The sequence below is a fragment of the Halichoerus grypus genome, chromosome 7, assembly GCF_964656455.1.
Source record: "Halichoerus grypus chromosome 7, mHalGry1.hap1.1, whole genome shotgun sequence".
In the NCBI taxonomy this organism is placed as follows: domain Eukaryota; kingdom Metazoa; phylum Chordata; class Mammalia; order Carnivora; family Phocidae; genus Halichoerus; species Halichoerus grypus.
In genome coordinates this window covers 85642899-85656231 of record NC_135718.1, presented here as the reverse complement: position 1 = coordinate 85656231, position 13333 = coordinate 85642899, and the positions used below count along the sequence as shown (strand labels likewise).

Here is a 13333-nt window from a genome sequence, read left to right as displayed (position 1 = left end):
GCCTGCCGCCCACCTGCGTGTGCCCGCTTCCGTATCCTGGCTTTGTGGCTTTTGTTGTTTGGTTTGTAATTTCACAACCCCCTCCCCCCGAGGATAATAGAATCTACCCCCACGTCCGGAGTCGGTGGACATCCCACTAGACTTCGGCATGTAGTGTATTGTGTGATGGGAACAATGTAACCCGTTTATTCTACAAAACCTCTTGAAAGTCACGTACGTGTGATGACAAACATTTATCATTTTTCTTCTGGAAAGTTCAGACGTGGTCTCGGATTTGCTCATTGCGTGTGTAAGCGGTAGGGAGGCGTGGCTGTCCCCCTGCTGCGGACAAGGAGGCAGCCCCGGGGCTGCAGGCGTGTTTGACCCCCAGAGCATGTGCTCTGGTTTTCTGACTAAAGGCGGAGAAGCGCATGAGCTGCCGCTCGGATCGCGGCTCCAAAGCCGACCAGAGGTGCAGTCCTGGTGTTAACTGCGCGTATGCCGTGTGGTCCGCAGTGGGACCCACCCCACAGAACAGTCATGAGCAGCAAGGGAATTAATCTGTGAGGTGCCTGGCGGGTAGTGAGCCCCCATCAACGGTGAGCATGGCCACCGTCCTTGTTACTCCCGTCTGTACGGTGTCGCTGGGCCACGTCCGGCCTTTTCTGCTTCTCTGGGCGATGGTTTTAGAACGTGGACTCGGCTTTCTGGGAACTCCTGAAGCCTCCCGGAAAGCGTGTGACTTCCCGTCTGTCGGTGGGGACGTTGGGAGTGGGGCCCCCGTCAGGCCGGAAGTCCCTGGACAGACCCAATCACGTAACGTTTGTAACTTTGATGGGACTTTGACTCCATCAGCTGGTGTTTGCTTTTGGAAGGAGCGCCGGGGAGCAGCCTCGTCATTTAACCACAGACTGAGGGAGTAGGGAGGGTGCTAGGAGCCCGGGGCAAACCGCCGCACAGCCCCTCCCGTGTCCGAACCCCGTCTTCTGGCTCCGACTTCTGCTATGTCCACTAGGCTGTGACCCCAACTACTTTTGAATCCTGTGGCAATTTGAGAGTCTGAGGAACGCTAGGAAAACACACATGGACACTACCCAACATGTTCACGTGGTTTCTGGGGTTCACAGACTCCTGGGAGGTCTCTGGGGGGGCCTCTGGGGGCCCCCAGGCCAGACGGAGATTCTCTGCAGTCAGTCCTTCTGTCCTTCTCCGAAGCGATTATGGGTTGAAACTGGAAATTCAGGGCTAACGGGATCACCTCCCCACATCTGGGAGGCAAGGCCGCCCCGCGCCCCACGGAGCCAGCGCCGGCATGTGGTGGGTGTGCAGTAGTAACAGGGAGTGACGGATGTGAAATCTTCGTTCTCCCAGCGACCCCCCACCCCCCGCTAACTCTGTGCTGTGCTTCCCGTCAGCCGCACCCCGGCGATGTGGACCAAGAGGACGGCCAGTTCGGGAGCCTGCTGGGGAAGCTTGCGGGGAAGGTGAGTGGGGCCAACACACCCTCCCCACGGGCAGGAGGGTGGCCAAGACCTCAGGCCGCTTCAGCCTCTGTCCCCTGGCATCTCCGTGGGCCGAAGGGTGAGGGGCCCAGCTTCTCTCCGCGGCCTCCTCCCATCTCAGTTCTGGGCTCCTCCCTGTGTTGCGGGGACAGTGATGGTCCCAAAGCCGTGTCTCCCTGCATCGATGGACCCTTCAGGAAATAGAAAATCCACAAGTGGGGCAGCAAGACGTCCCTAAATCGGTATGCTTCACCTACCCCAGCTGCCACCCTCGCTGCTCGGCCGCGGCATTCACACCAGGTCTGGTGCCAGTGGTGCCCCTGCCCCTTTCCGCCCCGTGCTGTGTGCAGACTTGGGTTTATCACGTTCCAGGCCTGTGGGGCCATGTGGCCCCATAAGTCGAGTGGATGCACTGCTCTCTGGGGGGTACTGGAAGGTACCCCAGGGCCTTGGATGGTGTCTCGGCTCCAGCTGCTGCACCAAGCACCGCGGACAGCCCGTAAACAACAGACCCTGATTGCTCCCAGATCCGGGGGCCGGCTGTCCGATGTCCAGTGCAGGGGGCCGTCCGTCCGAGGTCCGGTGCAGGGGGCCGTCCGTCCGAGGTCCGGTGCAGGGGCCCGGCCGTCCGAGGTCCGGTGCAGGGGCCCGGCCATCCGAGGTCCGGTGCAGGGGTCCTGACGTCCGAGGTCCGGTGCAGGGGTCCTGACGTCTGAGGTCCGGTGCAGGGGGCCGGCCGTCCGAGGTCCGGTGCAGGGGGCCTGACGTCCGAGGTCCGGTTCAGGGGGCCGGGGTCTGGGCTGAGCCCCCTTCCTGGCTGCAGACAGCCTCCCCACGTGCTCTCCTGGTGGAGAGAGGGACCAGGGGGCTCTGGGGCCCCTTTGCAAGGGCTCTGATCCCACCGCAGGGGCTCCACCCTCGCTCGGGGCCTGGTCACCTCCCGCACACGCTCCTTCCTGAGACCATCACACTGGGCTCAGGCTCCCACACAGGGGTTTGGGGGACACACACGTTCAGTCCTTAATAGAAGGGGAGAAACAGTACTGTCCACCCCGGGGGACGTTCAGGACAGAGAATGGAATAGAAAAAAATATGTCAGAACCCTTTGCAGGAAATGAAACTGCACACACAGTTCCTTCACTGTTGAAGAAGTCTCACAGAAATGAGTCTATTTCTGCTTTATTTGGATGCTCAGACCAGGATTCTGGGAGCTGCACCGGGCCTGGGCGGTGAGGCCACCAGTACAAAGGATGAAACCACAGGCACAGGGGAGGAGACACGGCTGAGGTCACAGGGTCACTTGGAACCAGACCCCAGCCCCGCGCCCTTCTCCATACCTCGTGTGTCCTGCCCAAGGCCTGTCCCATCTGAGATTAAAGGGCAAACCTTCCCTCTGGCGCACTCCGGAAATCTTCCCTGACACTTCCACACCCAGTTTGGGGGGCTCCTGCGTGAGATGCCGCCTTAGGAGGGGGTGCTTTGGCTGAGACCGTGTTAGGTTTCGAGTCGCAGCTCTGTCACCTGGCGGCTGTGAACCTGCGGAAATAACATCACATGAATGACACATTCCATCGAGCGTGTATATGGTGTTCACAAGTTTACAAAACCACAGGTCCTTACTCCATTACGGAGGCCACATCGTTCTGAGGTCACAAGGACGCTTGGCGGCGAGTGCGTGGCTCCTGGTCCCGCCTTCGCCACACTCCCACCAGGCTGTGGGGGACCCCAGAGGAGCTGAGAACTAGAGTTTCTAAAGATGCCCTGGGGCCTTTGGACGTGCTGTCTGGTCCACATCAACCTCAGACCCTGGAAACTTGCCAGGACCTGGTGTGACTTACATTTGGGTTTCTCTTTCCAGGATTCTGAGATCGATGTCCATGAACTCAGGACACTTCTGAATGAGGCCTTTTCCAAAGGTAAGTTCTTCCTTGGAACTTTCCAGAAAGTTTATGGGAACCTAAGAGAGGTGAAGCGTGGGGGGTGGGGGCGAGGGACGGGTGTGTGTGGGGGTCAGGCTTGGGGTCATGAGCTCTGCAGATGCAGATGCAGAAGGAGACCCTGGGGACATGAGGGTGTCCAGCAGGGGGGCGGGGGTGATGCTGCAGGAAGGATTGGGGGGGTCCTGGGAGGAAAAGTTGGGCTGAGGGTGACCTGACCCGTGACGTCTCCCCAGACATACCAGTTTGATGCTGTGGGACAGTGCAGATTGAGGGCCTATTCCATGGAGCTGTGGTTCCGACTCCCAGGTCCTGGCTTCTTGTCTGGCCCAGGATGGGGATGGACAGGGGGACGGGTTAGGGACAGGGACTGGGACGAGGTTGGGGATGGGGACAGAGATGGGGACGGGGATGGGGATGGGGTCGGGAACAAGGATGGGGATGGGGACAAGGTTGGGGATGGGGGTGGGGACGGGGATGGGGATGGGGATGAGGATAGGGATGGGGTCGGGAACAAGGACGAGGATGGGGACAGGGATGGGGATGGGGGTGGGGACAGAGATGGGGACAGGGATGGTGATGGAGACGGGGATGGGGATGGGGACGAGGATAGGGATGGGGTCGGGAACAGGGACGAGGATGGGGACAGGGATGGGGACGGGCGGTCTGAGGCTTCCCGCTGGTGGAGCGAGGGCCAGGACTGGGCTGAGATGTAGGACACAGAGGAGGAGAAGGCCCAGCGAGAGCCCTCGGGCCCTCGAGAGACAGGTTGGGGCTGAGCGGGCGCAGGCCCTGGCCGGACGGTCTCCGCTCTCTGCTCCACCCTGGCTTCTGCTGAGAAGGGGTGAGAGAAGAGGGGACGGCTGCAGGGTCTTTGGCTTCCAGGTGCGGCCAGGTAAGGTGGGGGCCAGGGAGGCAGCTCCAAGCAGGCGCCAGCCGGTGAGCAAGCAAGGTGTCAGGGCTGTCCTCCAGGGCCTGCCTTTAGACCCTGCCCGCCCCTGCTGGTGGCAAATTATTCAAGCTCTCTGGGCCTCCGTGTCCTCATCTACAAAACGGGATCCTGATAGTTCCGACCACGGGGGGCGATTCTGGGGACGAGGTGTGGGGGCTCGCCCCTACAGAGTTAGCTGTCCTGCTAGGAGCGAACCGTGTCCAAGCGCTGCGCTAGGAATTCGCATTGTCTGCTTCATCCACAGCCGGCCTCTGGGGCAAGTATCATTATTGCTGTTACTCCCCCTGGCAGAGGAGGGGACCGGAGCTCAGGGTTAGCTTGAGGGGCTGCTGAGCAGCGCACCTGCCTCTGGGAGGTTCTCTCCCGCCTTCAAAGACCCGGATTCCCACCCTTTTCCATTTGAATGTTCAGAAGCAGACAGTAAAATTCCTTGGATTCGACTCAAACACTCGCAGGGAGATGATCAGCTTGCTGGACGTATCCTTTGACTGTTGCTGTATTTTCCCTTTTCCCTGATTTTCGGGACTCCTGGACCTTTCCTGTGAGAGGGGAGGGAGGGCGCGAGCAGGGGCACCCGCAGTGGTGGAGTGCCTGGAGCCCGTGACTGTGTCACCCGCGGTAGGGAAAACCGTGCCGCCTTGTTTCGCTCCTCAGGAAGCTCACGCTTGTCCCCGTTTCCCGGTGAGGCTGGTGAGGTGCTCCGGGTTTCAGCCCGTGAATCCAGAAACGGAAAGTGCTGGGCATTGTGCCTTCCTCCCCTTAGTCCCGCCAGGCTCCCCTCCCCCTTCCCCCCTCCCCCACCCACTCTCTCCCCTCCTCCTCCCCTCCCCCTTCCCTCCCCCTCCCCCACTCTCTCCCCTCCCCCTTCTCACCTCTCCCCTTCCCTCTCCCCTCCTCCCCCCTTCCCTCCCCCTCTCACTCTCTCCCCTCCCCCTCCAGTCTGGTCTGTCTCCTCTAGTAACACAGCCCTCCCACAGCCACCACCACTAGTTTAGAATTATCACATGAGGTAAAATTTATTTGTTCTCTCTGACCTGATTTAACCCTCACTTTACACTGAAGAATGTGTAAGAATGTTTGGAAGGAATGGAGGAGGCTAGAACATTCTAGGTGGAAGGAACAGCTTAAGTGAAGGCTCAGAGGGAGAATGGTCCTTGTGGGGGGTGGGACCAGGTCACCATCCTCCATCGTGTGGATGGTGAAGGCAATTTCTTTGAAACATGGATGCTTGGAGGGTTCTCCTCAGTGTTAGGATGAGGCTTGATGACCCCGAGGTGGGAGGCATGACTGGTTTGTATGGCAGTCATGCAGAGGGGTTCTGCAAACGTCGTGTGTGCTGATCCCCCAGGGTTATCAGCGATGGAGAGAGGGCGCTGTCCTTGTGGTCCAGAGCCACGGACACTGGGGCTCTTCAGCCCTGTGTCCTTCTGTGAGGCCAGTGTGCTTAACAACTTATTTGTGGGCCACAAAGAATGGTTAAGTGTTGATTCACTTTGCTGCAAATAGTCCCTTGGTCTCTGAATCATCTTCTTGAACTCACCACTGACTTGGTTGTCGATTTGGGAGCTGCTAGCCCCCCGTGTTCCCCACGGTGTTTGCTTCTCTCGTGGCTCCGTCACCTTCGGGGGGGGTGTGTCCCACAGTGCAGGTGGTGTGGGTGGTGGTTCTGAGCCAGGACATGCTGCGGACCTGCCCATGGAGGCTTTGGTGACAACGACAGCTTTATCAAGATACAACTCACACACCTTACCATGAACCCACTTACAGGGTACCATCTGATGGGTTTTAGTAAATTCACAGTTGTGCAAACATCACCACCCAGGTTAGAGCATTTTCATCACCCCAGAGAGAGACCCTGTACCCATATTAGCAGTCACTCCCCATTCCCCCTCAACTGTCCCAACCTCTTTCCTGCAAACACCAGTCCACTTTCTGTCTCCACAGACCTGCCTATTCCAGCGAGCTCATTTATGTGGAAGAATACATCACACAGCCCGTTATGCTGGAATTTTCCACTTGGCCCCATATTTCAAGTACCATAGCATTAGCACTTTGTTGTCCGTGGGATTTTAAAAAATACGGTTGCCTGAGTCCCGGTGCTGGAGATGCTGACTCAGCAGGTCTGGGACAGGGCCTGGGTCACCGTAGCCATTCCGTCAGGCACTGAGGGTCCCCGTGTCATGGGACAAGGTTTGGAGCAGACAGGAATCCCTATTCTGGCTCCAGTACTTTCCGGGTATGGAAATTTGGAGAAGTTCCTCTATGCTTTGAAACTCAGTTTCTTGTGTTGGGAAGTGGGTTAAGAACTGGAGCCCCTGTGGTTGCTGGGAGGGGGGTGTGGGGCGCGGGGTGCAGAGACCCGAGCACCAACTCCCTCTGCGGAGGGGCACCGGTTGCGTTCCTGGCGAGGGATTGAGGCTGTGGTGTCTCCGACCCTCGGTGTGGATCATGGACACGAGAACCACACTTACTTAGAGGGTGGTGTACGCTCTTGGGTGTTTGGCTCATTGGACAATGTGGGGCTGGCAGTCTGCCACACACCCTTGTGTGTCTGTAACACACCGGTGTATCGATTAGCTGTGATTCCGGAGAACGGGTGCTTTCAGAGCCTTAACTCCATGAGGGTCCCCATCGTCTAGCCCAGGGTTCCGTTAATGCTGGTTGAGTGAGTGTGAGCTGCACAGAGGGAGGTCCCCAGAACCCCCGGGGCTGAGTGGTGGCCCGTGAGCCAGCCACGTCCCGGTGGGAGCTCCGAGCCCCTTCGTGGCACGCTGACAAATGCGTGCAAACCATGCGGCTGAGCATCCCAGTCCCGTGCTCCTGACTTCTCTGTTAACATATGACATTCTCACCAACGAGTTATTTCAATGACCACTCATGGAGTTTAAATCTGGAGGTGTCTTTCCAGCTCTCCTCGGCCAGCCTGCTGCAAGCCAGGATGACGAGGGTGTTGGATCTAATGAATGACCCTGCTCCAAGGTCCTCGGGCTCGTGACCTCAAAGGGGGGCCGTGGGGGTGCCTGACCCTTTCATCTTAATTTGAGTTGGGTTCCTGCCACCCTTCCCACGGTGACCCCTGGGGCCCTGCTTACTGAGCACATGGGTGGTTCACTGAGGCCGTAGGGCGCACGCTGTGGTCACAAGAGAACATGGCGCACAGGCCTCTGGTTTGGGCGTGTTGGCCTTGACCATGCCTAGAGCAGCGGCACGGGCACCTTGGGGCCGGTGGAACTCGGGACGCTTGGGCTGAAGATTCAGAAGTACCTGGTAACTCTTCTCTCCTCTGGGCTCTGGTCCCCCGTCGGTCGGTTCTGTGTCTAGCCCCTCGCCCCTCCCTGCCCCGCAGCTCCCCCCAGTCTGACCAGAGTCTAAGTGTTTGAACCCAGCACAAAACCCGGACACGATGTTCAGGGGGGACTAGGAGGCGCTTGTGCTGAGCCCTTCACGGAGAGCCCTGCCCTTCGACCCCCTCTTCCCTTTGTTCCGGAAACCTCCTGGGAGGAGTCAGGGAGGTCTCTTCCTCCCGAGGGAGCAGTGGGCAAAGGGAGTTGCTCTGGTGGGGCCTCTGAAGGCTGTTTTCTACCTGGAATCTCTGTGCCGCTCTAGGACATCTACCGGGAAACTGATCACAACCACTCAGGGACCATCGACGCCCAAGAGATGAGGATGGCCCTCGGGAAGGCAGGTGAGACTCGGTCTCGGGACACGATGTGCTCATTTGAAACACTCTGAACGGGATGGCGGCAAAGCTGGTGCTGGAGCCAAGGGCCTCATCCAGCACCAGGGCACAGGCTAATCCCCGAGGATTGCAATGGGGGTGGCCAGAGGGTCCGCATCCCGTGGAGGAGCCTGGCCATGTCAGCCCCGAGCCCTGCGCGCCACCGTGACCCAGGTCCCCCGCCACAGGTTTCACGCTCAGCACCCAGGTGCAGCAGACCCTAGCCCTGCGGTACGCGGATGGCAGACTCCGCATCAACTTCGATGGCTTTGTGGCCTGTGTGACCCACCTGGAGACCGTCTTCAGTGAATCGTCCTGTCCCTCAGCCCCACCCGTTCCGCTGCAGGGCTGGGTGGCGGAGCCAGGCAGGCCTCCTGGGGGAGGCAGCACGAGCTGGCCATGCCCAAGGTCAGGGGCTGCCCTTTTGTGGAGACTCAGAACGCTGCCACATTGGTTGTTGTTGGCGCTGGTGCGGGTTGTCTGACTGCCGCGAGCCGTTAGGCAGCGTGAGTCCTGGGGCTTAAGTGTCTTAGTGTCTTTTTCGGGGTCATGTGCAGAGCCCGTATCAGCTCCCAGGAGGGGATGTGCGTGCTCCCGCCGCCTCGGGCTGTGGGCACCCATGAAGCTGTCCTGTTCAGGGAGGGGTCTCCTCACTGGGGGTGGGGGGTGGTCCCAACGGGAAAAGGCTGGGCCCCTAGAGAGGAAGCTGAGGGAGTGGCTGGTCCACCAAGGGGCGACTGCAGTCTGTCCACAGCCTCTTCCTCCCCCCGCACGCTCCCACGGAAAGAATGAAGTTCTAGAGTCTCAGAGGGTGGAGATGGTGATCGACCACCTCTGCTCATAGCTGCAAATGTCCCCTGGGGCAGAGGGACGCCTGCCCCCAAACCCACGTGGGACACCAAACCTCCATGGAGCTTTCCAGAGTCCCTGCAGCCGGGTGGGCGCTGGGGGGTCAGGGAAGGGGACTCACGGGGGGCGGTGGACAGGGGCAGCTCTCTGCGGTTCCGAAGTCTCATATCATTCCTTCTTTGGCATTCTAGAACTGTTCAGGCTGCTGGACAAGGACCAGAGCGGCATGGTCCGGCTCTCCCTGGCTGAGGTAGGCGGCTGGGGTTCTGGTGAATGGCTTGCTGATGGGACCTGGATTTTGGGTCGTTATGGGTGCCGAGGGGGGCTCGTTCACAGTGACCTGTCTTATTTCCACGCGGCTACAATGCATCTTCTGGGGGCTGCACTGCGGGAAGAAATGGGACTGCCCTGCTTCCCAACACGCATCTGTTATTATCTTGAAGATAAGGCTACGGCTACATTTCAAATCATGTTGGGATACCAGCCCTTGCTAATTTGGATGGAAATGTGAGCGGTGGGTGTGATTTAATGGCTGACTTCCAGGAGCAGATGTTTTAGATTAACAGAGAGAAGGTGACCAGAAACCAGTGGGAATGTTGGTGACCTGTTTCCAGTGATGTGGGAAGGTCTTCCTGGAGGCACCCAGACATCAGCGTTGACCCTGACATTGAGTGTATACATACCTACACACATGCGCACACGCACACACACCTGTTTGTGGAAGGCCCTCTTGGGTCTGGGCCTTTCTTAAGCCACCTGTCTAGAGGGCTCGTGGGGTTGGGACTGAGTTAAGGACTCCCAGGCGCCCCCTGGAGCATGGATGCGTCACAGGTCGTGCCACGCGGGGCAGGAGAGCGTCTCGGGCGCCGTCGCGCCAGCTCCCGGGGGAGCGCTGAGCTCACCCTGTGGTCCTTCTTTTGCAGTGGTTGTGTTGTGTGTTGGTCTGACCCGGGCATGTGGACCCCGGTGACACTCCGCACCAGCCCGCCTGCTGCCTTTCTCCCCTTCTTCACGATTCTGTGAGCAAGGATCCAAATGGCATTCACTGGTTGTCCCGTCTTCCCTGTCCATCAGCGTCCCTGGAGGTCCCGGCCTGTCCCACCTGCGCGGTCTGGGGGCAAGGCCTCTCTTTCAGCAGCGTGTAGACAGACTCTGGAGCCCCCCGGAGGGACCACAGTCAAAGTCTGGTCCAAATGGTTCTTGCTTTTCTCTGGCGATGTGCAATGTGCAGAGGGCCCTGCTTCTCATGCTTTGGGAGAGAGGTTTTGGGAAAAGACAGGCCCAGAGCTCTTGGGGTGGAGACGCGGGCGGATCTCTTGGGTGGCCTCTGGGGCGGCGCAGGAAGGAGCATCTCCAGCCCTCCGAGGAGGGGTGTAGGTGGGCTGCTTTCTGCCCTTTTGAGGAAGGAGGAGTGGGCCTCCCTTCTGCACTCGAGGCCCAAGAAGTCAGCGTCTGCCGAGTGGGAGGCAGATCCTTGCTGAGGGATTCCTGCCCCACAAAGAGGGAAACACAGTTCCGGCTGGTTTCTCTCCCTGCTGGACACGAGGATCTTTGTGGCTGGTGAGAAAGTGGATGCCAAGCCGCGTGTCCTAAGGGGCAGATGGGGCAGAGCTGGCTCTCCCAGGCGGCCTTGGGATGGGAGGGTGAGGTGCTCGGCCTGCTGGGGGCTTGTTCCCACAGACCTGGAGGCCGGGCAGCTGAGATCCGTGTGCGGGCAGCCGGGCTCTGTGGACAGGCCCCTGGGTCGTGCTCCTTGCCCTGCGTGTGTGCGCCTGGCGGGGAGCGGTAGGGAGCAGGCAAGCTCTCTGGGGCTCCCACAAGGACACAGACCCCATCATGGGGCCCCCTCTGCTGGCGCGGGTCCTTGTGGGGCAGAAGGTCAGGCCGAGAGCGGAGGGAGCGGCTCATGCTGCCTCAGGAGGGGAACAGGCTTCGTGCGGGGCGGGTAGGCATTCGACACCCGTCCAGTAAACACTTACTGAGCATCAGCTGCATCCTGGGCATTGTGCGGCCTCCGGCTAATGAGAGGGAAAGATGCCTCGGACGCAGGGAACGGCATGAGAGAAGGCGAGAGCCCAGGAGAAAGAGGCCCGTCCTCTTCCAGAAGGTTCTGTCACTGCAGCCCCGAAGGACACCTCCTCTGCTTTTTCCCATCTTCCCTGCTGTGATCCCGCGGCACCTCCTTCTCCTTTCTGTGTCCGAGGGAGAGCTTTCAGACTCCTCTCCGGACGGGGCACCATCTTGGGCCTCCCGAGGTTCGGGTTGTTGGGTAGCTTCTTCTCCCTCTGTTCCTGGGCTGGAAGGACCCGTGGAGCCCGTTGGGTGGCCGTGAGCACCCTGACGTGCAGCCAGCCGTGTCCTCACTACCCAGAGAGATGAAGGGGCCCCGGGGAGGGTCCTTGATGGGGATCGTCCCCGGGTGAGGCCAGAAGTGCTGCCCTGGAGTGGAAAAGCACCACGGAGACTCGTCTGAAGAAGCTCACGAGGGCTTCCCACTTCCACCTGCATCTGTGAAACACCCACCACCAGTTAATTCCTGAATCCCACAACAACGTCGTCCTGGTTACACAGGGAAGTGCTAGCAGCATGAGGCTGCTATCTACGGCATACGTGATTCCGATTGATGCTCCCCCAGAAATGGGGGGAGGGATGGGGGGAGGAGGGAGAGGGAGACTGAGAAGGGACTCCTGGCGGGCGGGCGCTGCTGGTCTCGGGGCTGCCTGCTGTCTGGGGGGCTCAGCAGGCTCTCCGCTGAGCCCAGGCGGGAACAGCATCCTTGGGACCCCTCCCACCTGTGCCAACACCAACGGAAATGTAAATAATAACACACAGACATAGTCACAGCCCGACTCCATGGTGGGGGCACTCACGGGCACCCGCCGTGTGTCATGTCTCCAGGTCCCCATTTGCACTGTGGGGATTAAAGCAGGGACCCTAGCTTCTTCCTCCCTGTCTGTTTTGTTGTGTTTTTATGGACACATGGACTTTTTACCTTTTTGTGTCTTTGATATTTATATGAGGTGGGATAGCACATGGAAACAGTGGCTTTCATACCATGTTGGAATATCTGGGTCACCAAACCTCTGTGAGGCTCGTCGAGCATAACTGAGCACCTACTATGTGTAGGGAAGCATGCTACGCTGTCGTCGGGCTACAGACACGCATGAGATATGACCTCTGCCCTTGGGGGCGTCCCTACCGTCTCAGGAGAGAGACCGCGGCAGAGACAGGCGGCTTCGCCATGAGCAAAAGGCAAAGACAGAGACAGAGACAGGGAGCCGCGAGGGCGCCGGGCTTGCCGGTGGAAGGCTGTGGGTGGTTATCCTGAGCGCTGGGTCGGATCTCAGTCCAGCCGAGACAGGAACCACAGCAGTGGTTAACAGTTAACAAACTTAACCTGCGTAAGGTCATAACCAGGAATTAAATGCATGACCAGAGCTCTCAAATGTGTCAGGTGCAGCGGCTGCTACGTGTAGGTTCGGCCGCGTGAGCAATGGGACGAGAAGATCGGAGGCACTAAAGCTTGGAGACCTGGAGGAGAGAGCCCGTGGGACTGAAACTCAGCCTTGGGAGGGGGGCCGTGCCCCAGCGACGCCCACGAGTTCGGGAATGGCTGCCAAGGGGTGTCTGCTGTTGCCAGCGCCTTGTTGGCAGAGCCCGATGTGGACCCCGGGTGGCTCACACGGCGGACGTGGGCTCACAAGGGGCTCACCCCCTGGGCTGGAGACTCGCTCAGTCAACACCGACTTCTGAGTGGTCGCAAAGTGTCAGGCACGGTCTAGCTCTGGAGGCGCGGCGGCGGACAATATGGACGGAAATCCGTCTTTGTGGGTTTGCAGCCTGATTGAGGGAAGCAGACAGGAAGCAGAAGCAAGCGAGTGAGTGAGACGGTATCCCTAGCGCATCGGCAAAGAGAAATAAAGCAAGGGGGAGGGGAGAACGTGTGTGAGCACGAGCGCCGGGCGGGGGCTCTGTTTGGATGGAAAGGTCCTCCCCCAGTCGCGGACTCCTGCAGGCCTGTCTCCTTGTCGGCAGCGGGAGGGAGTGGGCGCGGGGCCACTTCCTTGCCAGCTCCCGGACCCCAGCGGTCTGTGTTTGGGGAATGAAAGTGTCTGGAAGCCGCTCCTGGATTGGCGGTGGTCACCCTGGGCCCAGGGTGGCAGGCAGGTCTCGGGACCCTGCATGCCAGGGTCCCTTCCAGAGCGGGGGAGTGTTTCCACGTCCTCACCCCTGTTTGGCCTTCCCTCTCCAGCCCACGAAGGCATGAAATTAACAGCAATAACAGCTCATGGCGCTGAGTATTTCTTTTCTTTTTTTTTTTTAAAGATTTATTTATTTATTTATTTATTTAACAGAGATAGAGAGAGAGCGTAAGTAGTCAGAGCGGCAGACAGAG

At 59.3% G+C, this 13333-nt stretch overlaps 1 protein-coding gene across 1 annotated transcript in view; it reads left to right on the top strand.

The window, feature by feature from the left end:
• LOC118527345 (calpain-8-like) overlaps window positions 1-9884 on the top strand; it is a 43799-nt gene extending 33915 nt beyond the window's left edge. The window contains 9 exon segments of the mRNA XM_036079120.2: window positions 1395-1463; window positions 3340-3401; window positions 3990-3994; window positions 4792-4847; window positions 7569-7637; window positions 7977-8055; window positions 8277-8393; window positions 9129-9187; window positions 9861-9884. Of these exon segments, the coding sequence (XP_035935013.2) occupies window positions 1395-1463; window positions 3340-3401; window positions 3990-3994; window positions 4792-4847; window positions 7569-7637; window positions 7977-8055; window positions 8277-8393; window positions 9129-9187; window positions 9861-9884 (540 nt within the window).
• The last annotated feature ends 3449 nt before the right edge of the window (window positions 9885-13333 follow it).